This window comes from Lygodium microphyllum, chromosome 3 (assembly GCF_053477565.2).
Source record: "Lygodium microphyllum isolate KBCC chromosome 3, Lygodium_microphyllum_v1.1.10, whole genome shotgun sequence".
Classification (NCBI taxonomy): Eukaryota; Viridiplantae; Streptophyta; class Polypodiopsida; order Schizaeales; family Lygodiaceae; genus Lygodium; species Lygodium microphyllum.
Genome location: NC_141137.1, coordinates 129,148,575 through 129,175,461, shown reverse-complemented (window position 1 = coordinate 129,175,461; position 26,887 = coordinate 129,148,575). Strand labels below are relative to the sequence as shown.

Genomic DNA, 26,887 nt, shown 5'->3' with positions numbered 1-26,887 from the left:
TGTGATAATACTTTCATGTACCTAGAAATCATTGGCTGATATAGTCTAGATTGGAGAAGAAAATTGGGCAGGATATTCCTCTTCTTGATTTTGAGGGCTCTGGTCCTTTTTGTGAGATTGGTGTCACTTGCCCTGATGATTTTCCACCATTTTTAGGAAATGTGATGTACTGTAAGATGATAGAGGATAACAGATGGGCTGCTAAAAAGGCTAATAATGTGGGGTCATGTAGAGGTGGCCGCACACAAATTGATGTGATGTAATGCTAGAATTATGGAAGTCAAAGATCTTGTATCAATGCAAGACTTTTATTTTGAGAGTTCTTGTTTGAGGTCTCCCTATTGGTGATATGGTGTGGCCACACAATATTGCTAGTGGCCATTGTTTATTTTGCATTGCATGTGTGGAAACTACATGTCTTATTTTTGTTTCCTGCGTAGTTACTAGACAAAATTGGGATTTCACAACAAATTTAATTGTGCATGGGTTTGGGAAGATTACCTTGGATTGGCTCATTCAGCGGTCATTTTCTCATTTATTTTGTTTTTTTACATTGGATTAGACTTTGGCACATTTGGCAGACTAGAAATGCTTGTATCTTCAACTTTGGCTCTCGAATTTATGGTCATATTGGTTGCATTACAACTTGTTGTTGTGGCATGTAGTTTCTATGACACTAGCACATGGTAACCGCGAAACATGTTTTGCTGGCACTAAAATGCGAAACGGTGGAAATCCTTGAAACATTTCACTGAAATGCAAAACGCCCTGAGTGAAATGGCCGAGTGAAACATGAATTTTAAATGGAAAGAAAAGTCTTTTTTCTTGCTTTTTTGAGGGTTTTTGACACTCTATATATAGGAAACACATAATGTCTTGGTACGAAAGGATTCACATCACATACATGTGTAACTTGTGACTCATTGTTTATATAGAAAACCATTTCATATGTATTAATCAATTGTTTCACACAGCGTTTCGCTTGGACTTGCCCAAAGATAAAACATTTTGGGGTGAAACATTTGCGGGTACCTTGTACCAACAAGGTTTTCATGTGCAATGTGGATGTTCCATGGTTAGAGATTATTCTCATGATTTTGATCACTACTTGTGTATGATGGTGCAAAATAATGCTCAAGGGCTTCAACAAGTTTTCTCTTTTTTTGTTTCACACTATTGGAAGTTTTTGCTTAGTGATGCATAGGCACAATCTCAACCTATGTAGAGATGAAGTTAGAAACAAGGGAACCTGGCTTTGGCTTGAGCAATGATCTATTGTATCCTCCTATGCGGGTGTTGCCAATGTATTTGTTGGGATCTAGGATGCCCAGATTAGCCAAGCTAGACCACTCAATTGATCAATCTCTCTCAGATACATGTTAGGTGAAGCTGTGTAGGGGACTGCTCGATACTCTACTCCGATGTAGACTTAGACTCGTCTAAGGCTCTCTTAGCACGCCTCATGAAGAAGTCTATGAGTTGTCTTTGGATGGGCCTACAACAAAGTGGTGCTCTACTTCGAAGCATGGTTTCTCTTAGTCCTTGTATTCCCAAGAGAAAAAGACCAATGCATCCTTGATGTGTGTAGGCATGACTCTCAACAACAGTCCAAACCCATCCTTGAATAAACAATGGAAGTATCCTCGGATGATAGATATAATGCTTCTTTTTCTCTCCCCCTCATTGGTAGATTTGACATATACAGTCCTTTTGAGGTATCAATATATCTTTTTGAGTGTCAATTTCTAGTTGGTTTGAAAAGGTGCTTACATGACTAATAGCACATTTGATCCCATGTGATAAGTGGGTATCCATGTATTGTGGGCATAAGAGTGAGATGATGCATCAAGTACTGAAAGGGTGGTAGTCTGCATTGTGTTTGTGCTAAAACTATGTAACTAAAGCCATGATTTCATCTGGGCATACCAACATGAAATATCACCCCTCACAACAAGTTGTTATGAGGGCTCAAGGGCTAGCCATGTATATCTGTTTGTGGGGAGCTCTCTTAAGCTGTGTATGAATGATATTGATGTGGTAATAGCCTCCAACACAATCAGAGGAGCCCCCAATTCAGCTATAGCAATCTTATGTGGACTAAAGCCTTACATTTGATCATCATAGAAATTCTGGATACCAATAGCCTCTCCATTGACTTTGTCCATCATATGTGTGATGTTCTCTACTATGGTGGTCAAAATTAAGGCCCCATATTTGTACTCCATATGATATTGTGGATGCAACCGAAGTATCAAATAGCCTAGTGTGGGGCTCTTGGAATTGTATATGTGAGCACATCGTCTTCAATACTCTCAATGCTACATACCCATGTATCAATTTAGTCTCTATTGCCTTTCTCATAGAGAAAGTGGGTCCTAATAAGGCACCTAGATATGTATAAGAATCCACATACTCGACTGCTTGCGCTGCCCATAGGTAAAGTTTGGTGCAGATCTGCTAATCCACCATGGTGTGGTGTTAGATGTTGGCTCAAGTGTGGCATTATTCATTGTGATTCCATTGAGCGTTGTACTCTCTCTCACTCATTAATACACTGCTTCTCATTTGTGATGGAGTGTCATGCATCGATCAATTCTTTCATTCTCATTCATTTTCTGTTAAATTAATTGCAGAATTGCTCCACACTTGGGCGCTCCACACCTAGCGCCTAGGTGAACATCAAACACCTTGACGTTGGTTTCACTAAGGTCAATTGAGAGTCCATTGTTTTGCAAAAGATATAGTCAGTTAGCTTATAATGTATAGTCCAAAAAGTTTTAGTGAGAGGACATCCCTACTTCACTTTAATGTTGGAGTGAGTAGGAATCAAAAGACCCTGAGGTGTCCATACTCTATTGACCACCTACTCATAGAATGCTACACTACCATGGGTAAGCTTTCTAGATACTCCCATATAACTTGTGCATAAATTTGTTCCTTAACACCAGACAAAGCTTTGTGGAAATCCACAAAGCTATAATAGGTCCATCTCCCATGGGCTTTACCCTCCTTAATAATGACTCTGAGTGTGAAGATATGGTCCAAATGAGAGACTTCTCTCCTAAATTGAGCGCTCACTATGTCCTGAGATCTAGTCTCTTTTTCATCACTCAACTTCTTGCTGAAGGATGGAGGCATGATGGTTCAATGGTCACTATGTAAGGCATGATCACTTTCCTTGAGAATGGGCACGATGGTATTAGTGCTCCAACTCTTTGGGACGCCTTCACATATACTTCTCTTGAACATTTTTGCAAGGAATTCGACCACAATATCTCTAGCATACATCAATTGTTCAACTAGCAAGCCATCATGATCCTGTGCCTTACATGTGCGAAGTTTGTCAATGACCTTCTTAACCATGCTCTTGGTGAAGGAAGAAAATGTTTGTGGATAGGGTTTTGGTGGATTAGGGAGAGGGGGATGATCTAATTCTATATAGATGCTAGCAGCATAGTGTTACCATGGGTTAGGAGAAGCGATGGGCATGGTTAGGTAGTGCTCTTTGAAAAGTCTTGAATCCTGTGAGAATTCTAGCTCAAGATTAGTTGGTACAATCTCTCTTAAATTGAGTTAGGGAAGTTGCTTCTTACGACATGTGAGGGATCTGAACAGTAGCTTTGCCTATTTGTGGATAGTAGATCCTAGTGCCACCTTCCGATGCAGATGTGCTTTGGTGTCACAACACTCATTGTCATACCAAAACTTCCAGGGTATCATCTTGGAGGGAGCTCACTATGTGGGCCACAAGTGGGGAAGGTTGTACTTACTTCTACATGTAAAGGGTTATTGAAATGCTATTTGTGAATTTTGGGGGTTTACTTTGGATAGTAGTTTGAACATTAATACTTCACAAGAGAACGATGTCTTGGAGTGTGTGAACAAAACTGCGATTGAGATGGTGAGGACAATGCTAGAGCATTGGAAAGTGCCTTAAGCTCTACTGATAGAGACTATTACCACGTTGCTCATATCCTCAACAGATCGCCACTTCATCAATTCCTTGCATGACCCTGTTTTAGGTGTATTTTGGTAAGAAGCCTTATGTTTTGTATTTCAAGATGTTCGTGTATGACATGCATGTTAGTGGGCCATAATTCCTAGTCAGGGAGTTATTGTCTTTATGATCAAGATTCTAAGGATATTGGTCAAGATGTCAGATTTGTATATTTTTCAGTCACAGAGGGGAGTAAGAAGCACCCAATACTTGGATCCCACAAGCTAGTCTAGGTGGATTTGTTGGAGTTCGAGGCTCTTGAGAAGGAGATTTCTTTGCTACCTAATTTTGACCCGGTGGCTGATCTAAAGACTTCATTAGAGAGCAAGGAGTCGGGGGAGATTTGGCCTTTCCCAATGGGTTCTCGTTAGACCCTTGGTGATGTAGACATTGAAGGGATTCCCAAGTAGTGGAAGCCACAAGATAATCCAAGGCGTTCTTGTTGTAATTAGCTACATACAAGAGAGTTTGTACACACTAATTATAAGTTGATGGCCCGTGCCATGGTGAATAGTAAACCGACATTTGTTAGAGAGGCATTAAAGTATGAACATTAGTGGAAGGCCATGGAATAGGAGTTGGAGACTATGCAATGGAGTGGCACTTGGGTGTTAGTGCCTAGGCTTATTTATTGCATAGTGGTAGGAGTGACGTGGGTTTTCAAGACCAAACATCTTAGTGATAACACATTCGACAAACACAAGGCTTGCTTGGTGGCCAAAGGATTTGCACAAAAGATAGATGCTAACTTTGATGATATGTTTGCTTCTACTCTGCAGATGGCCACCATTCATACCGTACTTGCGATAGCCAATTGTAGAGGATGATTGGTTTCCTAGTTGGATGTGAAGTCAACATTTTTGAATGTGGACTTAAAAGGAGGAGATCTATGTGGAGAAGCCTTTGGATCCTCTACTTCTTGGTAAAGTGTATAGGTTGAAGAAGGCTCTCTATGTCCCCAAAGTAATAGCCTATTAAAATTTGTGCTTCACAACCTAGAGATTGTGGGTTCAAGCCACACGAAGTTTCTCAAGGGGGATGATCCGTGTTGCGATCAAGCTTCGTCATTCTCATGGCTTGCCGATTATCCTTGGTCTCCATAGGAGATGCTTATGTTGTTTCATGGTTAATATTTGGAGGGGATATGTTTTCTCGTGGGCCTTTGGGTGTGCGAGTCTAAGGAAAGAAAAGGAAGGATATCTATTGCCTTAAGCAAGCTTTTTTGGCTTGGATTGAAATGGCGTATCGGAGGTCGCACTCTAATCCAAATTTGGGTCTCCATACCTCAGTTTGTATGCACATGATGCTTATTGGTAACCATGTTCAAATGGTCAAGTGAACAAATGATGCCTTAAAGAGAAGTTTGAGATGACTGACATGGGTTTTCTACATTTCTTCTTAGGTCATAGGGTAGATTGAGAGGGTGAGCTCTTGACCGCCTTTGAGATGAGCGCATGCTGTCCCATCTCTATCTCTATGGATCTAATTTTAGGGCTTCAGTCCATGTGGATTTGCGTGTTGTTTATGCCTTTAGCTATCAGTGCTTGATTGGATCCTTGATTTGGCTAAACACTTTAATCCATGTTTGTTTTCTAGTTGGTTTTGCTTGCAAGGTGAGCCCAAGAAACTCTTTAGTAGGCTGCTTTTAGGATTCTTCCATTCTTCAAGGAAATTCTTGATATTGCCATTTTCTATTCATTAGGCACAAGAGGTGCCATCGTGGTGTTGCGTGGATAGATAGATTCCGATCGGGCTGGTGTTGTTGATCTTCAAAGATCAACAATTGGCTTTTGCTTTCTGCTTGGTGCATGTGCTATATCTTATAGTAGGAAGAAGCAATGGATGGTGGCCTTGTCTTCTACGGAGGCAGAGTATGGAGCAACATCATATACCACATGTGAAATCGTGTGGCTTTGGAGGTTGGTGGGTGAGCTTGAGTGTACTCATAGCCATGACACCACTCTATATGTATAATGTAACAACGAGAGTTGCATAGCCATTCCTTGGAATTGAGTGTTTCATGCATGAACAAAGCACATAGAGATCTTGTACTAGTTCCTTTGTGAGAAGGTCTTGGATGGTACTGCCACTCGTAGTATTGCAAGACAGAAGACAACACTCTAGATCTTTGAGCTTCATGCTATGTCTAGGATCTAAGAGGGGGTGTTAGCAAAAGAGTGTTGCATTGGAATTTCTATAAGATGTCATAGTCACAACATTGGTCATGACTCATAGTTGTCTAACCATGCCATATGCCGGCAAACTTGCTGAAAATTTCCAGCTAGCATAAACCTGGCATAACACTGAAAATTAGTGCAAAACTATTGCTAGAAACCTATTGGATGCATGTGTAACTCAACTCTTGTTTCTCAAATGTTCTGACTTCATAATGGAACTAGCTGTAAACCATTGAAAACTTAGCATAATTTGATCATAGATTGATCTGGATGTTAGGTTAGGGTGTAGCAATGCACACACACACATACACACACACACACACACACACACACACACAGAGTGAACAAGTGAAGAGCAAGAGAGGAGAGAGTGCTAGAAGGTCACATTCACTATGTGAGAATGAATGAAAGTACAATCCCTAACGTACTAAGTACCACACCCATTGACGGGTGTCCACAGGAGGAAAGTCCCACGAGATAAGGGAGCGTTCACACTAGAACATAGGAGGAACACGATAAGTGTAACAACCCCCTCTCGAGTGAATGATGTGAACATATATGGAGAATCGGTAGATCAATTCCCAAACGGTATCTAGCTGAGAGCCTTGTAAAAGGCTTTGAACTTCTCTCTTGAGAAAGCTTTTGTAAACACATATGCCAAGTTGTCTTGTTAAACATGTGGCCTATCTCAATGGGAGTAGAGATAGGCTTGTAGTCTAGCATTTGAAAATGTTGAAGGAGCTGCCCAATGTACTTAGATTGCTGCAAAATAATGGCCCCCTTAGCTGCAATAAATTGTATTGCAAGATAGTAGTGCAAGTGGTCTAGATCTGTCACATCAAAAGCATGCTGCAATTCAGCTTTTAAAGCTGAAATATGTGTCTCATGAGGTCCAGTCAACAACATGTTATCCACATAAAGAATGAGAATCAAGAGGCTATCCCCATCCTTGCGGACATAAAGTGTCCTCTCAATGTGTAAATTACTGAAGCCAAGAGCAATCAAGTATGCATGTATCTTCTCATACCATGTCCTAGGTGCTTGCTTTAAACCATAGATGGCCTTATGCAAATGACACACTTTGCTTTTTGACCCTTTTTGAACAAAGCTAGGAGGTTAAGTGACATAAACCTCCTCATGAAGATCACCATTCAAAAAGCAATCTTCACATCCAACTCATGCATATGCCAAGCATAATGAGCAACCAAAAGGAATGACACTACGAATGGTGGTTATATGTGAAGTGGGTGCAAATGTCTCATCATAGTCAATCCCATTTTGTTGGGCATACCCTTTGGCAATAAGACTACCATCAGATCTGCATTTTAATTTGTAAACCGAGTTAGTGCCTATAGCATGCTTGCCAACACGCAAGTCACTTAACTCCCATATTCCATTTTTATCAATAGAGTTTAACTTTGATTGCATAGCTGCCATCCAATGTTCGTTTTGTAAAGCATCATGTAAAGAAATAGGTTCATTGCATGTAGTAGCTACAAGTCCTTGCGCAACCAAGTTACCCTGTGCATGGTGAGTGGTTGCTCTAGTGTTACTGGGAGGAGGAATGAGCTGTATGCTGTCCTGTAATGTATCTAGTAGACATCGAGGCACTGTTTTAGCTTCTTGAATAGCAGCCCTCTCATCAGCCAATTCATAATCAACAATGGTTTGATCAATGAGCTGAAATCCAGGCTGCTGTTCAGCTGTTGTAACCCCTCAATAGGTTGCTGAAATTGATCAAAATTGGGTCCAGCTTGCTGAAATAAAGGCAACAAACTGTCAAACATGTCCATTCGGCCCCACATTGGGCTGATTTTTGCAGTCCATGAAGGGTTGACCAGCATGTTCCGCGAATACCATATCTCTACTAATAAAAATCTTGTTGGTGAAGGGTTGGTACAAGTGATACCCTTTACTCTTTGCACTATAACCAATAAAGATACATTTGGCAGCTTTGTATTCCAATTTATGTCTTCAATGTTGTGACATTAAAGCATATGCCAAACAACCAAAGACATGAATATGTGATACAACTGGTTTCTAGCTATTCCAAGCCTCATAAGGCGTACAATCAGTCAATGCTTTAGTTGGGCTGCTATTCAGCACATACACTGTACACATGATGGCATCAAGCCAAAACTTTGGGGCAGCTTATTGTGTGATAGCATACAACGTGCCATTTCCATCAAAGTGTGATTTTTTCTTTTAGCCATATTGTTTTGTTGAGGTGTATAAGGCATAGTACATTGATGGATGATGTCCCTTTTAGCCAAGGAGTTGAACTCCTGTGATATATATTTCCCCCCTTGATCGGTATGGAGTGTAATCAGCTTGCATCCATTGCCATTTTCAGCTAGGGCTAAGAATGTTTTAAAGCATGCAAACACGTTGGATTTGTGCTTCAAAGCATATGCCTAACAATGATGGATCATGTCATCAATGAAAATAACAACGTACAAGTATCCTTCAATGGATTTGACATGCATGAGCCCAGAAACATCACTATGCACAAGGTGCAATTTTTGATTAGTATGCATAGTACCACCCTTGGGAAATGAAGTACGATGCATTTTACCAAGTACACAACTTTTACATACATTGTGAGTAGGTGCTTTCAACGAAGGGAGATCGAGCACCGTATTTTTACTTTTTAGATGGAGTAAACTGCCATAATTAAGATGACCAAACCGAGCATGCCATAACTCAGTGTCATCCATAATGGTGACATCAACATGTAATGCATCCTTTGATGGTTTTCTTGCATATAGATCACACTGATAAAGTCCATTGTACAAAGTACTAGTGACAATGAGGGCATCCCTATCACTATAGTCATAAACATTGCATGGATCCATGTGGAATTTTACCCAAAACTTCCACATGCAATGGCTGAAACTAAAAGTAGGGTTTTCTTTATGCCTGGCACACACAAGACCTTCTCAAGCATAATAGTCTTCCCATCTACTACAATAATGTGAATCTAATCAATGCCTTGAATGGCATATGAAGCATTGTTTGCATATACAACTGGTTCTCTTATTTATACAATGCATATGATACAAATAAGTCACGAAAGGATGTTATATGCTTAGAAGTGCCATTGTCAAAATACGAAGTGCTGCATTTTTCAGCAAGTGAAAGACCATGCTCATGTAAAGAAGGATCATACGAAGAATGGACAACAAAGGCATAAGAGTGACCAATGTCCAAGCTTGCCAAATATGTTGTTGTATCCTTTGCATTAGCTGAATTTTCAGCAACACTCATGTCCACTTGCCATTCTCTTTCTGCATTCTTCAATTACATGCCCCTTTTTCCCGCAATGATTGCAAACGCTTGGTTATCCATACTTATATTAGAGTGATTCAGCCTTGATTGCTCTTCATGCAACTCATGCAACAATAGTGATACGAATGCATCAAATGTATAAGCATTACTATCTCCCTTTGCAAGTAAGCAAAGTGTAGTGGCAAAATTCTGATAAGTATCATGTAGACCAGCCAAGACCATTGATACAAGAGATGCATCGGGATCGATTTCATCAATGGTAGTAAGCTGCTTTCTAATGTCCTTGACATGTGTAATGTAGGCATCCGTCAAGTGCTTCATCTCAAGCTGCCTGCTTACTTAAGTAGGCTATAGGAGCCTCATTGGGCACTTGATACAGTGAGGCAAGCTTATGCGGAGCATCCTCGGTCATTGTGCACAACCGAATATGCGGAATAATCTATCTTTTGCACAAAAGTGAAATCAAAGCATGAGCTTTGACATCATGCCCATCCCATCTCAATTGATTTGTTGTTGGATGTGCAGTAGGAGCTAGAACTAAAGATCCACTAGTGATTGTGGATGAGCTCAAAGAACATGTGACATTTTGTTTAGGAGGGCCTAGAGGTCTAACTTTTGGACCATATACATATTACCAAAGTTGCTTGACAACAAGTACATGCTCCATCATGTGTGCTCACATTGGATAACTAATGCCATCTAATTTGTTTGAGTCTCTAAACATGTTGAGCAAATTATTTTGCTCAGCCATTGCTTGCTGAAATTTCTGGTTTTTCTATAACCATTTGTTGTCCAAATTACAAATGTAGTGGCAACACAAAAGTAAAGCAAAGAAAATACCAAAAACTCACAATTTCTCAAAAATTTAATGGTGTTGATGAAGAAATGGCAGTTGGAAGGGCTTGAATGTGCACAAATGTAGATGTAGAAGGTATAATTGACCTCAATGTAGATGAATTTGGGAAAATTTTACAAAAGCCTCAAAATCTAATCAGTGAAATTGGGTGAGATTGAAGCCCAAATATAGAAAGCTCCAAATTTTGACTCAAAATCAAACATTTTCCAGGCACAGAATGCAGAATCCCCAAAATCTTTGCAAGATTTGGTGTTTTTAGTCAACAGTCCCAAAATTTGGAAAGAGATTTGGGAAAAATTTGCATCCGCTATAAAATGCCCAAATTTTGTGCGTCACAATGGCACTGCACGTGAACGGGAGCAATTTAAAAATGGGGTAATTCAAATTAAGGCTTTGGAGTAGAATATTTTAATGAAAATAATGTTGGGCAATGTAGTGAACAAAAAATCAACTTGTGCGGGTTTCAATCGGTGCTTGATGGGGCTAGTGTGATGAAAAATAGCTGTGTCGGCATGAGAAAGTCCGACTTGTCTGCATTGTTGTTGGTGGTGTTAGATTTGACAACATGCGGTAGGTGGCAGGTTTGATGGGACAGAGTGACAAATTTGACAGCACGTGATTGGGCTGAATGAGTGGCGTGGTAGTCATGATGTGGCGGGGATTGGTGACAAATGCTAGCCGATAAGTTGTCACGCAATGAGAGGGAGCTATTAGCTGGATTACAGGTGTGTGTCATGATGGGACTGACCGTGAATGTCAAGAGTTGTCACATCATTTTTGTTGTGGGCAGACGCGATGTGCGAGCAAACGCTGTTGGGCTGTCTCGTCGGTTGCTGGACTCTAACTTCCAAGTCTTTAACTTATTTTTATCTATGATCCATCATCCTTTGCTCAGAAGGGTTGATGAGATTTGTGCAGTGTGGAATGCACGATGGTATTGGTTCCATAAACCAATTCATGGTGTCACACATATCTTGCATTCCATTTGGCACAGTGAGAAGTAGTACACTAGCGAGAAGTTGAAGGAGGGCTTCACGGAGTACATGAGGTGTCTTATATGGGATGATTTGTTGAGGAGAATAGAGGATGATTTGCTGGCATTCTACAATTATTCTCTTAATTTTGACCAACCCATAGCTAGGCTTCGAGAGACATAGCTTCAGGCTGCTGTCTCTTGGTGGGAGAAATACGGCAATTGTGCTTCTACTTTGGTATATGACTGGTGACTTTTATATTTTGAATCTTGAATATCTAATGCATTATGTAACCTAGGCAAATGTTCTATAATCTATTGCTCACTCAAATGTTGATTTTGCGGCTTGCATATTAGCAATTACAATTACTTAATCTCAATATCTTAAATTTGAATAGAAATGCATTGCTATTTGGGTCCTCTCACAAGATTGTAGTTTAGGGCTTGCTGTGAGGAACTGAAGCACATGGGCCGTCTTTGACACCAAAAAGAGAAACAAGCTCACAATTGCCCAACTAGAGTGTTTAGTGTTTTGCCATTGCAACTCCAACTTCTTGAGAGGACCCTTTATCCCCTAAGCCTTCTTATGTAAATTGATAATGATTAATATTATGTATAATTGACTTTTTAACCTTGACAGTTGACATTGCTTGGAAGTTGGATTGTAAATTGTGATATGTTTAAACACTGAAGATGTTGAATATTCTCTCATATGATATATCTGTCTTATATAACTTTACATGTGAATGTTAACAAGATTGATATAGAGAAGGTGCGTGACATCTTGCAGATGCCACAAGAGAAGTGGGATATTTACTGTATGCCCCATGAGAAGCTATTGGCACCGGTGTATGGGACTCTTGTACAGAGGAGGGTTAGAGTGAGGGCCGCATGTAGTTGTGTATCACAAACAGAGTTAGAGCCAGAGTCTGAGGTTGAGGCTGAGACTGAGGCTGCTTCATCAACTTCTTGATTAGGGTTCTCAGAGACGAATGAGGAGATGGTACACAGATCCTCAGAGTCGAGATGAGTCATGACTCATGCTATACAAGAGTCAATTTAGCATTGCAGAGTTTAGACTATAGTTGCTAGTTGTTCATTGACGTTGATGCTTATTACTCAGTAGCTACTAGAGTTTAGAGACTAGTACATACTACACAGTGCTTAGTGCTCAGTGGACTTTGGAGTTTTGACAAATTATTCACATGATATAGTTACATGTATCATTGTATCTTGATTTGACTTATTATGCATATTGATTTTTGTTCCATTGTTATTGATGCAGTCTCCATTGTTCTTGATGTCAGTCTTCACTACTCTTTAGATCATAGATGATTCATGAGTCATAAATTATAATTCATTTTGTTGCCTTAAGTTTTGAAAATTGAGTCTTAATTGTGTTAAATTGTCTTAAGTTTCAACCATTGAGTCTTGACTCCTCAATCTTCACTTTGAGTTGTGATATGTGTAATGAATCATGATTTCAATCATATGACTAGAAGACTCAAATATTTGTATAAAATTTGGATACATGTTGTTGTAGGGATTGATATATTTACATATCCACATAATATTGTATTTATTTTAGTGTAGAATCCGAGATATTGTTTCCGTGTTTCCAAAATTTGACCAAAACTCTGAAACTCTGGTTTTTCCCATTTCCGTTTTCACCATTTTCAAAACTCCCTTGTACTATGTTTAGCATGCATCCAATGTACTGTGTTGACAATATGTTTGCCATGAGGTTACTATTTAGTGAACTAGTCACTGTGAGATGTATGGAGATGGGTATGAGTTTCACCAGGGCACTTGAACTATACTTTTGCATCAGCTTGTGATCAGTTTGACATTAATTGTGCCTCTATTTTGAGACAAGAATTCTGATCAATTTCAGCTTAGTACTTTATCAGTTTGAGAATGGTTTATGGCCCCTTTTGGGATTAGTTTTACATCAGTTTTTGCATGGATTTTTGGTGAGTTTTTGCAATGAGTTTGTGGTTAGTTTGGGGTGAGATTTGGGACAGTTTGTGATATGTTCACTGATCAGAAAGTGATCCATTTATGATCAAACTATGCTTAGTTTTCAATGGTTTACAATTGGTTCTATGGACAATAGCATGTTAGGAAATGCCATTGATAGTTTCAACCATGCTTTTTGTTGAATCAATGCTTTTCTATGGTTAATAGTCATAACAATTGAGAAACATAAGTTATGGATGCATCCAATGAGTTTCTAGCAACACTTCTGGAGTTATTTTCAGTTTTATGTTATGTATATGTTGGTTGGAAATTTTCTATAGGTTTGGGAAATTTTCTATAGGTTTGGGGAATGTAGCATGGTTAGACATTCGTAAAGAAAAACGCAACAAACTTGAGCCAAATTCCTGTAAATGCATTTTCCTAGGATATGGTGACGAGGGTGAAATGGATATAAATTGTGGGATCCCGAGAAAATTAAAATAATACGCAGCAATGACGTTATCTTCCGGGAAGATCGCATGCACAAACAACCCAAAAAGACTGAGGAGGTCCGTAGGGTTGTATTTTGGGAAGAAATACATTTTGGATAGCAAAATGTGCCCGCTGTACAGCAGCAAATAACTGCTCTAAATGAACCTCTAAATGCAGGAAATGATCAGCTAGCTATTGCCCATGAAAATGAGCCATTACATGTGCAGGAACAACCAGGACAGCAAACTGTTAATGCTGATTTGCAGGTTGAAATGCCAGGACAGCATGCTGAAAATGAAAATTTGCAGGAACATCGAGCAAACAATGGCTATTGGTTTAGGAGATTGTCTAGGGCTACTAGACAACCTGGTAGATTTGTTCTTGGTGCAATTAATGTGGCTGAGTATGTCATGTTGACAGACTGTGGTGAACCGTCTTGCTTCAAGGAAGCAATGGACAGACAAGACAACAAGAAATGGTATAAAGCCATGCTGTCAGAGATGGAATCTCTTGAAAAAAATGGCACTTGGGACTTGGTGCAGTTGCCTAAAGGGAAGAAAACCCTTCCATACAAATGGGTTTACAAAATGAAGGTCACTTTTGGTTCCTCACCAAAGTACAAAGCAAGATTGGTTGCAAAAGGGTACAAGCAGGAGCATGGAATTGACTTTGATGAGATTTTCTCTCCTGTAGTCAAGATGACTACATTGAGAATCATTTTGGACTTGGTTGCAGTTGAGGATATGGAGCTCATACAGATGGATGTAAAGACTGCGTTTTTACATGGTGATCTGCATGAAGATATATATATGGAGTAGCCTGAAGGGTTTGTTGAACAAGGGAAAGAAAAAATGGTATGTAAACTCAAAAGAAGTTTGCATGGGCTGAAACAAGCACCTAGAGAATTGTATCATAAGTTTGATACATTCATGCAGTCCCAAGGCTTTCATAGAAGTCCAGTGGATCATTGCTTGTACACCAAGAAGGCAACATATGGCAGCCTGATTATCTTGGTTTTGTATGTTGAGGACATGCTGATTGCTAGCAGGGATACTCATGCCTTTGATTCATTGAAGCAAAGTATTCATGGCAGCTTTGACATGAAGGATCTTGGTGATGCAAATCACATTCTTGGTATGCGAATAGTTAGAGATAGATCTAAAGGTTTACTCTTTCTATCTTAGCATGAGTATATCTCCAAAGTTTTGCTGCGTTTCAATATGGAGGGGGGAAAACAATTGGGGTTCCATTGCCTCCATATGTGAAACTTAGTGCAGAGGACAGCCCTAGATCTAATGATGAGGAGGCTGAAATGGCCAAGATACCATCTGCTAAAGCTGTTGGGAGTTTGATGTATGCTATGGTTGCTAGACGTCCTGACATTGCTTTTGTAGTCGGAGTGGTTAGCAGATACATGGCAACCCCTGGCAAGAAGCATTGGGATGCAATGAAAGGTATGATGAGATATCGCAAAGGCACAAAGGAGTTGTGCATCTGCTTTGGAAGGCAGAAGGCATCTGTTGTTGGCTTTACGATTGTAGACTATGCTGGTCATGCGGACTGTAGGAAGTCCACTTCTAGGTATGTGTTTACTTTCACAGGAGGAGTGGTCTCTTGGATCTCGAGGCTACAAAAGTGTGTTGCATTGTCTACTATAAAGACAGAGTATGTAGCTGCTACTGAGGCATGCAAGAAGGCTTTATGGCTTTCATGTCTGGTGGGAGAGCTTGGCATCATAGAGTTACCGGTTCTCCATTGTGATAGTTAGAGTGCTATCATGCTAGCACGGAATCCTGTGTTTCATGCAAGACAAAGCACATACAGGTGAAGTATCACTTCATTAGAGATGTACTTGATAGCAAGAGCATTGAGCTTGTCAAAGTGCATACAGATGATGATCCTGCAAACCTTCTCATGAAGGGTCTTCCAGCAGAGCGGTTTGCTCATTGCCGATAGATGATAGGAGTTAGATAAATATATTTATTTGAGCTTGGTACATACTTAGACTTAGCTGATTCTTTTCTCTTCTTAAGGCACATTGCCTTTAGGTGGGAGATTGTTGGGAATAAAGGGCCATCGTGCCTTTTATAAGTGCATGGGTGTGAATACATCCTTAGCACATTGTATTTTCATAGATATATCTATCTAAAATCTAAAGTGGTACTTTTGTCATTGTATCGAAAAACGTGTTCACTTTCTACTTATACTCACTCACACTCTCTTTGTCTCTCTTAGTGGTATCAGGTCTGTGTATCTCGATCTCCGTGCCTAACCTTGCCCTGCATATAAGTGGATACTTGGTGGTGAAAACCTTGGGGCCCATATCTCACTAGGTTGTATCGATTGTCATATCGGGGGGTCAAGCCACTCATCAGGTATCGTTGCGTCAATCTCCCTTCTCCTGAACTCAACTCCTCTTTGGTAACTTGATCCCCATTGTAACACTTCTTGGGCCATCATCCTGTACACCTCCTGCCATGTCTTGATGGTACGAGCCGGGCCGGCCTTCCAAGCAGCGCATAGGATGTGGAGGCGCTCGGAAATCCGAACCCGATATCGATCTTTGACTTGGGGGTTCCAGGTCACCGACTGATGGTCTATCTCCTCTTGGCAACCTGGGGGGCCTTGAATTAGGGCCTTACGGAGGCCTTGCTACAGACGAAGTAGGCTGCGGAGGAAGGAGGATTTGGGGGGTGTGATCTGGGCCGTCGTTAAGATCCATCTCTAGTATGGTCTCCAATCACTGCGAAGCCTTGGTCTACACTTCTGAAGACCCTCCTGCAATAGAACTTTCCATGTTTGCCCTCCTGGTGTGAGGCCGCGGACTACTAGCTTGCCCAAAAGGGCCAAACTCGGATACTCTAGGTCTATGATCCCAAGCCCTCCTTGTGACCGGTGCAGGATGATGGTCGCCCACTCCACCTTGGCCCAGGAGTCCCTAAAACCGTTTGACTCGGCCAAGAGAAAATTCTGCAGTAGGCAACGAAGCTGAGCTACATAGGATGAGGAGAAGCACCAATACGAGGTGATGTACCAAGCCGTCGCTAGGAGGACTTGGTTAACCATCAGGGCTCGGCCCGCTACGAAAAGTTGAGCAATACTCCAGTAGGTCAGCTTCCGCCGAATAGAGTCGAGGATTGGAAGAAAGTGCTGGGTAGGAGTGATGTCGAGTCCCACCTGGAACCCAAGGTATTGGACGGTCTGTTGCTCTATGCACATCCATCTAAATTCTAAGTGGACGCCCCACTCTGTGCTAGAGTTCGGGTCCGTAAGGAAACCAACAGCCTTTCGCCAGTTGATTTTCGCTCCCACTACAGTGCAAAACACCTCGAGAGCTAGTCTCACTCATTCCAGCATCAACTCATCGTTCTCTATGTAGAGTGCTGTATCATCTGTATACTCTGAGTCTAACAGCTCCGTCTTCTCTCTCAACGGAAGTCAGAGGCCACATAACCCACTCACACGTGACGTGAGGAAGTGAGCCGGTGCCCTCTAAGAAGTCCGAGTCGACCCTGTCATAGGCTTTCTCAAAATCGAGGAGTAATACCACCAATCCTTGACCACTGTGCTGGGCCTACTCTCTCGCCTCAAAGAACGTGAAGACATTGTCTAGGATGCTTCTATCCTGGACGAAACCTGTCTGTGTGTCATGAATGATGTTTGAAAGCACAGAGTGGAGTCGCCTACCAATCATCTTGGCCAGTGGCTTATAGGCCACTGACAACAGGGTGATCGGTTTCCATTGGGATAGCTCCAACCGGTCTTCCCCTTTAGGGAGGAGACTGATAAGACTTGCCGATAGACTTCCTGTTATCCGTCCTGAGTTGAAAGTCTCCTAGAAGGCCAACAGTAGGGGGTCCTTCACCACCTCTCAGTAGGTAGTGAAGAAGGCCTTAGAAAGGCCATCCTCTCTGGGGCATTTTTGCCCATCCTGTGCATGGAAAGCCTTCTCTAATTTCTTCTCTGTGAAGGGGTCTAGGAGGGAGCGTCCCATCTCCTCTGTGATGAGGGGCGGGATGTAATCTTAGACCTGTTGTCTACATCGCTGTCCTCTGGCTAAGGCTATCTCTTGTTGAAAAAGGCGTTTGTAGTAGTCAGTGGCAATCTCCATTACCTCATTTGGGCTAGAGCGAATCCTCCCATACTGATCTCGAAGGATGTGTATCTGCTCTCCTAAGGTGTGGGGATGATGCACCTGGAAAAACTCCCCGCACATTGGTTTCCCCTTCCGCACCCGAAAGGCTGCTGAGGTGCAGAATGAAAACTCCGAGCAACTGTCCTCTAGGCTAGCGAGGACTGCTCGTGCGTGCACCTCTTGCGCGTGGAGGATGGGATCCCCTGGTGCCTCCTGTAGTAGTCTCTGCGTGGCTTCTAGGTCTCGCCGGAGTGCTCTCTCCTTCTCGCAGCTTTGCTGCTTGGCCTGTAGGGCTGCCTCCTGGCAGATACTGCTCAACTCGGCTAGGACTTCTCCAACCTTCTTTGCGATCCGGTCCCTCCTATCCCACTCCCTAGTCCAGATCTTCTCAATTTGTCTCTTTACCTTCTTCCTTGTGAAGATCGAGTCAGGGATCCGACAGGATCGTATGTCTATGGTAGAGATTGGGGCATCAAGTGTTAGGAAAACCGGGCAGTGATTAGACAAGGTGGTGTCAACCAACTGCCCTATCTGGCCTTCGCGAGAGCATCCCCACTCTCCCACATAAAACCTATACAGCCGCTCCAACAGAACTCTGCCTAGCCGCCTGTATCCCCAAGAGAAGTCAAGCGACCTCTCTCTTCTAAAGCTGGGTCTCTCGAAGCATCGCATGCTTCTATTGCCAGTAGGAAGACCTCCCATGCCTCCTGCTCCTCCCTAGCCATGCCCTAGTAATTTCTGCCTCTGCCTTGCTGGTGTCTAAGGTCTTCAGGTTGTGGAAGTCTCCTCCAACAATTTAGGAGTCCACCTCTGGGAGTCTTGCTGCAATCTCACCCAGAACTTGCTGTGTGCCCTAACCTCAGTAGAGGCATAGACATTGAGGACCTCAAGGCACGAGTCACCAATATCCAATCTGATCCATAGAATCTTCACTACGACAATCGTCCCGTGGTTCCGTACACAGGCAGTGAGGCTCGGGCCAATAGAGGTGCATATGTCTCCACTTCTGCCGTGGGCACCGATGGGGTATCTTCCCTCACGATTCGGCCTTCAATGGATTCCTCCACACAATCATCAATGGTCTCCTCTACACAATTGTCGTGAAGAAGGCAGTCCCTACCCGCTCGGGCCATTGTGTGGAGGAGGCCATTGAAGGTAGTCCTGTAGACTGCCTGGGAGTACCTTGCCTACCCACTGGGCTTGGGCGGGAGTGAGCTTGTGCTCCTGCAAAGGTAAGATGTCGATCCGTTCGGCAAGGATAGGCTATAGCTCTTGCCGAACAATCAACTGTAGTGGAGGCTGTTCACATTGCAGGATACGATATGTAAACTCATAGGGAAACCTGTGACTGAGCGAATAGGCATTTGTTCAGTGTGGAAGCTGCTGACAAAGAAGAAGAGCTATGGGGCATACAGATACACTTTGCTACAGGCCTGGAGGGTGAACTTCATTTCCCCATAGTAGCCCTCGGGCGGCAGACCATGGGGATGATAGATGCACTTGGTGGTACTACGAGTGCATCTATCAGCCATGCTGAGAGGTGTGACTATGTACATTGGTAGAAACCGGCAGCCTGTGCCAGGGGCCACTCGATCACATACATCAGAGCTCTCCATTGTGGAGGGGCTCGAAAGATAATGCTTAGATGTAGGGCCTTAGCCCCAGCCCACCAGTTGATGCCCATCATGCAACCTAGCCACTGTTGGGAGAAGAGTGCTAGTTCTCCTCCTTCTATCCACTAGGAGATGTGGTCTACCACCTGACACTTCACCTCCTCCTCAATTTGTGTCATTGTCCAGTCTCCCATATGAGAGGTCTGAAGGAAGAAAACATAGTTTGGTCCATCCGGTGGTGCTAGTAGATGGACCTTGCCACTCCTTGACTTGCCTACCACGAAGATTTCCACCTCCAGAGGTAGTGGGAACTCTCCGTGCTCTGCAACTCTGAGGTAAGCCCACGGACCACTGTGAAAGAACTCCTGTGGTAGCAGCTCGCCTGTCTCGGGAAAGTGTGACAAATGAGCTGGTAGCTGTGGGGGGGGGGGGGGGACTAGGCGGTTGGTGAGTGGAGGATGTCGGCGTATGGGACTCCTCACCTCCTGAGGGGGGAGAGGGGATGGGTTGGGGGGGAGGGTCACATGTATTGGGTGGGGATCAGGGGGATTGATCGGCGGGGGGGAAGGTGGGGAGGGGGAGGAACTAGGGATGGTGGGGTAGTCAGAGGCACAAGGCGGGTGTGGGGGGGGGGGGGGAGGCGGTGGCTCTAGAGGGAGGGAGCTGTGGGCTAGGGTTGGGGGGGGGGGAACCGTGGGGAGGAGGGGAGGGAGGGTGTGGGGGATTAGTACCCTCGGGTGAGGTGGCCTGTGACGTCTCTGTGGGAGGTGGATGTGGAGTCCTGTGGTCGTGCCAAGTGGGACGAGGAGGGGGGGGGCACGTGGTGCTCTATCGGGTAGGCGATGCTTGCCCTCCTGTTCCCTGTTGCTGTGGGTGTCTGAGGGGGTGACTGTGGCCCCCCTTGCCATCTCTCTCTTTGTCGTCTCTGGACCCGTGTAAAGCCGTCTACGTCCACCTGTGGGCCCGTCGGCGAAGCCACCTTGGCTCCAAAGCGTGTGCAATTTGCTGCCTGATGTCCAAAGTCCTGGCAATGCAGGCACAATAACCTGCTGCTTGAAAGAGTGTCCGCTTGCCTCATTCTCTAGAAACTGTGGTATATTCCTTGTCTCTTTCATTGCCACTCGTACCTTTGGAACTCCTACGGTTGTCATTGCGTGCGCGAAGGAGGCGGGAAGGACAATATCGAAGGGTCGTCCAAAGTCGTCCACTAACTGACGATACTCTATCGCTAGTTTGGGGAAGAGTAGGCCGATGGGGATGTCTAAGGGATCTGTTGTGGAGTGCGAATGCCTCCACTGTGAAGCCACTGTACCAAGGAACCATGTAGATGATCCCCTTCATGGAAGTATAGGATAAGCTAACCACTAGCTCATAGGTTGCGTTTGTCGAGGTGAGTCGTACCATGAAGATCCCTTGACCCATGAGAACCGCCTCCATGATCTGTGCTGTGCCAATGCATAGTGTGGAGTGAGGCCAACCTGAAGTTGAGCCTTGGATGGGGAGTGTCCTACGACCTGACCAAAGATCGTTGTTTCTTTTAGCTCCAGCTCTGTGGTACGGACGACTAAGAGCTATTCCTTAGAGAGGATGACACACAAGGTGTTTGACTGGAGGGCACTTGCAGAATGCACTGGTGTCTGAGCAGAGGTTTCCATTGCGCGTTCCCACTAATAACCTACCAATCTCGTTGCTATGCTGCCAGAGAGGGGAGTGTTGCTGCAAATGGATGGAGCAATCGGGGGGGGGGGGGAGATGCTGTTTACCGGCATTGGGGGAGGTGCTAGACTCCACCGATGGCCAGCTCTCGACGGGAACACGCGGGTGGGGCTTGTTGGATGGGGCCGCAAGGCGAGGGAGGCAGGGGCAGTGTTTGGGGGGGGGGGGGGGCAGTATAGGCGTGGGGCTGCGTAGGGGTTTGTTGGTGATCAGCCGGGCGGGTGTGAGAAGGAGATTGCGTGGTGATGGGAGGAGGTTGCTTGGGAGCCAGCAAGGCGAGGGGGGAGGGGTGATGAGGCGGGTGCCAGTGCAAGGGGGGAGGGGAAAGCGTGAGGAGGAGGAGCTGACGAGAGAGGAGGGGGGCAGTGCATTAGGAGGGTGAGGGGACGTAGCTCGACAGGGGGGAGGGGGAGAAGGCACGATGGCGGGCAGGAGGGCGGGGGGGCATGATGCCGGCGAGGAGGGTGGGGAGGCGCGATGGTACGATAGGAGGGAGGGGGGAGGCGCGATGGCGGGCAACAGCGCGACGGTAGGGAGTTGTTCTGATTGCTGTAGTGAAGTGCTTAATTAGGGAATCACCGCTTTTTCCAAGAAGGAACCATTGCCGTGATACCGCTCAATCCCTTGATTTTGTGGGCTTGAGGCACTTGATTGCAGGCCAAAGCTTTGTTCTAGTGCGGATTTTTGCTCTCACATGAGAAATTACAACGATATGTCTTTGTACAGTGAGATGCAATCAAGCAGTGATGATGCCTCTCAGAGTGAATATTCACATGGGAATGAAGAAAATGCAATGCTTGATCTTGGACAAGGCCCAGACGATGGATAGCAAGTTGAAAAGGTTTCTTTTGGGCAAGATATAGGGTATTTAAGTCATACTGAGGCTGATGACCAACAAAGTGAAGAGGAATTTGATGACTAGTTCAAGAATCTGATGAGGAGAGCAGCAAATCTCTTTACTAAATTCGAAAAGGATCCTCAATTTACCCGATTTTTGAATGCTACATGGAAGGACATTGGGGGCAAGAAGAAGGAGATTTCTACGGCTTCGGGACAGGAAGGTGCATTGAAGGTAAAACCAAAGACTTCATTTGAAGCTCCCAAAGATGCTAATGGAGCATAATAGTTGGTACCTATGGGGCAAGGAATGCAAATGCAAGGTCATCATGGATTTTGGACAGCCAGGCCTACATGGTATTATGGGGGAGCCAAGATACTTTGAAGCTCGATTTTTCATGCTATTGTTGGATAGGGACTGCATACAAGATTATAAGGTGGAAATCCCTATGGTATGTAGCAACGAATGCATGGTATGCAAAGCTCAATGTATTCCAGTATGGCTTGAAATGTGCAAAACCCTGTGCATGGCAGCATTGGTTTGATGCTTGGGACACAAAGTAGGATGTTTGGTAATGCATGTACACCCCCAAATGCTTGTGGGGCTCAAGAAATGAGTGTTTCTCATGCAAATGCTCCGTTTGGTGTTGGTTTTGATGTAAATTCAGCAAATGTACCTTTTTTGCAGTAGTGATTGTATGAGAACTTGACACAAAGGGCTAGCAAAAGACTATGATGAGGGAAGAAAAGTAGTGAAGTTTGAGTCTTTCAGCTGTACACAAGATAGGCTAAAAGGTTTGACTTTTATTTAGTAGTTTGATGCAACCTATTTAGGGGGGAACATCATTGAGTCCTCGAAGATTTGAAAGGCAGCCACTTTCTTGAAAGGGAATGCATTATAGTGGTTGACAAGTACCTTTGACAACTTGACACCGAAAGGGGCAGCAAAAGACTATGATGAGAGATGAAAAGCAATGAAGTTTGAGTCCTTTAGTGGTGCACAAGATAGGTTGAAAGCCTTGACTTTCATTTAGCAATTTGATGCAGCCTATTTAGGGGGAAATTTCACGGAGTCCTCCAAGATTTGAAATGCAACCACTTTCTTGAAAGGGAATGTATTACAGTGGTTGATAGTGGTTGAAAGGGAATTCCAACAAATGTTTGCATCGAATTGGTTGAGAAATACCTTTGAGGTGGACATCATGATAGCTTGGCTGGATGCTAATAAATGTAAGAATTTGGAGCAATATAATTAGAAATTTTGGGATGTATTGCCGCCTATGACTTCTTATCGCCTCATACCCCTTTATAAGTAAGTGAAAAAATATGTTTGTGGGCTGCCCAAAGGAATTGGATATTTTTGCATTAAATCCATTGTCTAGCATGTCTTAGCTCATAGAGACTGCTGCTACAGTCGATGCTTTGCTGCATGGGAAGGATTCGGGCTTCTTAGAGAGTGGGAGGAGAATCCAAATAAAAAATTATTTAAGGCCGAGAAAAGGTGCAGATCTGAAAATCAGCCTGAAAAAGGCTAAAATGGCAAAGAAAGGGCTCGAAAACATCGGCACAATGTAGGGAATTCACGGTTGCAAATGAATGTTTTATTTGTGAACATGAGTGTTACATTGCAAGGGACTCTCCTAATAGGCAGTAAGTTGGGAAGTTAGAAAATTAGGGAGATTCTAAAGGAAAGAAACTTAAATCGTTAGTAGGATTGGTGTGCGATGTTGTTAGTGATTAACCTAATGATGGTGGTAGTGAGATGTGCAGGCCGTGGAAAAAAGTTAGTGATTAGCATGCATTGACTTTCTTTGATAATGGTGCACAAGCCAACTTAATCTCTATTGATTATGGTGCATTGATTATCATGCTCTGAACAAGATTACGATAAAGAATCGTTTTCTGATTGCTCGGAATGATGATATTATGGATAGATTGTAGGGGTAGTCATATTTAGCCGTATAGATTTGAAAAGTGGGTGCCATCCGGTACTCATTACTTTGGAGGAGGTGCCTAAGAAACCTTTCAAATCATCTTTTGGATTATCTGAGTTTTCTTATCTTGCCTTTTGGGCTTACAAATGCTCCTTCCACTTTCAATTGAATGATGGATGACATTTTCAGGTCACATAGAGGATTTGTGGGCACTTTCTGTTATGACATGATTGTCTACTCAAAGAGCAAGGCAAAGCATAGAAGACAGTTAGACATTGTATTCAATGAATTGCGGAAGCATAGGCTTGCCATTAATGACAAGAAAAGTAGATTCTTTTTGTAGGAAATCCACTTTTTGAAGTATATTGTATCGGTGGATGATATTTGTATGGACCCTTCAAAGGTTGAGGCAATATGATCATGGGTACTTTTGAAGAATATACATAGATCCCAAACTTCTTGGGTTTATGTTCTTACTACAAGAAGTATGTACACAAGTTTGCTGAAATTGCATCTCCATTGTATGCTTTGCAGAAGAAAATGTGTCATCTAGATGGACCGCAGTGGAAATTTCAGCATTTGAAAAGGTAAAGAAAAACATGAATTCAGATCATGTTTTTGTGTTGTCTAATCTAAGCAAGTCATTTGCGGTACATGGTAAAGTTTCTAGGAGATACTTGGGTGAAATTTCAAACTTATCGACCAATGGATGCTAAATGGATGCAAGAGGATGACTGGGCAGACCATCCTAAGTTATTGGAGCTTTGCCTAGATGCCTTTCAGTTAGAGCCGACTTTAGTTCAAGCTCAATCAGGTTCAATAGAGCTGGGTTCTAGAGTATTGCCTGGACAAGATTTCTGATTAGTTTCAGCTCAGTTTTTAATCAGTTTGAGAATGGTTTATGGTCACTTGTGAAATTAGTTTTGGATTAGTTTTTGCATGGATTATTGGGTGGTTTTTGCAATGAGTTTGTGATTAGTTTGGGTTGAGATTTACAACAATTTGTGATTAGTTCTCAGATCAAGAAGTGATCAATTTATGATTAAACTATGCTCAGTTTTCAATGGTTTACAACTGGTTCCATGGATAGCAGCATGTTAGTAAATGCTATTGATAGTTTCAGCCATCCTTTCTGCTGAAATAATGCTTTTCTATGGTTGATAGTCAAAACAATTGAGGAATATGAGTTATGGATGCATTCAACGAGTATTTGGCAATAGTTTTAGACTGATTTTGAGTTCTATGCAAGGTTGTTTAGCACATGTGATGCACATGGCAGTTGTTTCATGGTAATAGGCCAAGGACCGTGAGGATGTAGTGGGTGTCAAAGGCAAAGGTTGTGATAAGTTATGCTAGTTGGGCTTTGGGGGTTAGTTGGTGTCAATTTTGACCTTGGGACTGTCATTTGGGGGCTAGGAAAGACAAGAGTGTGAGTTAGGAATAGAAGTGAGAGGGAGGTAGGGAGGAGCTGGTAGTGAAAGGGGTGAGACAAAGATAGAGGTTTGAAGAAAGGGGATGATTAAGGCATGGTTAAGGGGTGAGACAAAGATAGAGGTTTGAAGAAAAGGGATGAGTAAGGCATGATTTTGAAGAGGGAAAGATGGAAGGAGTGGAGATGGGGGGGGGGAGTGGGAATGTCTCCTAATCTGAGTTCTTTAAGAGAACCAGTAACAGTGGTTGTAGCTAAATCTGTCTATTAGTGCTTTGACACAATTAGTCCATTAGTCGTCAATTAAAAAGGACTTGCCCTTAAAAGTAATCGAGTGACAACAAGCAAGGAATGTGAACTACATGGTATGACAAGTGAATCTGCTACTAAGAGTTTACAATCACCAGAATTGATCATTTTGTGAGCAATTTTTTCTTTACCCAAACCAATTAAATATGCAATTTGCATTGCTGAAGTAATTTAGATTAAATAAAAAATTGTTTTCAGATCCTAACTCAGTGTTTTTCTTTACTCGTGTTTGTGACATGCAGATGAGTCTATTTACGCCTTGGAATTTCTGCCTCATTCGATTTTGTTCTGTCATGTGTGCAGATGGAGATGCTTACTGCAAGTCTAGTAGAACATGTAGACCTGAATTTTGGTAAGTCTTATTGCTATCTTTATGTTGATTGAAGCTTTCAATTTTGCCCAGACAGGTTTAAGGAATGGAGCCATCAGTAGGAAGATCAGATGCCATTTCTCTCATTAGAATCTGCATGCTGAAAATGTGTTATTTCCAATTCAAACCAGGAATGCCACTTGGAAATTGTGATTTTGAGCCATGTGTTTGTGTACTTACCATCAAGCTATGGTTTACCTAGGTAAAAGTTTGAGAGAGAGAGAGAGAGAGAGATGCGATTCCATGCGAACATATATGCGCAGGAAGGAAATGATGTCGTCAGAGCGCTCTGCTCCTGCTATGGTTTCTTCAGCCCCCCGCCATCAGCCCGCCAGGAAAATGTATTCGGATCGTCTCAAGGGTCCACGTGCACAGCTGGCCTTTGATACCAGAGGCAACGTCATTACTCCGTGGGACCGTCGTTACCCACGTTCCAACCTCAAGCAAGCCGATATGCCGTCAACTTCCAAATCTGGTCCTCAGAACTCGTTTGCGGTGTTGGCAGATTTCTTGGATGAGGGAGTCCTGGACATTCTCGCCGACAAAGTCAAATCGAGGCAAGCTGTGCCTCGTACCTGATTGTGTTTTGTATACACATGAAAATTGCCACGTGGAATGTGCGAGGAATTTGTTCTCGTCACAAGCAACATGCCATGTGGAGGGCATTGTATGAGAATCAGTGGGATGTCCTGTGCGCTCTTGAGCACAAGAGTCACAGTGACGCCGGTAAAGTTGTGGATTGCCATGGCTTTCGTCTGTTCTATGCAGGTACACAGGCCAAGCGTTATTCGGGTGTGCTCAT

At 43.2% G+C, this 26,887-nt stretch overlaps 1 protein-coding gene across 1 annotated transcript in view; it reads left to right on the top strand.

Annotated features, from left to right (window-relative positions):
- ARC3 (GTP binding protein) overlaps positions 1–26,887 on the top strand; it is a 185,814-nt gene that overhangs the window by 94,946 nt on the left and 63,981 nt on the right. The window contains exon 6 of the mRNA XM_087674777.1: positions 26,019–26,067. Coding sequence (XP_087530903.1) covers positions 26,019–26,067 — 49 coding nt within the window. The remainder of the gene's footprint in view (positions 1–26,018; positions 26,068–26,887) is intronic.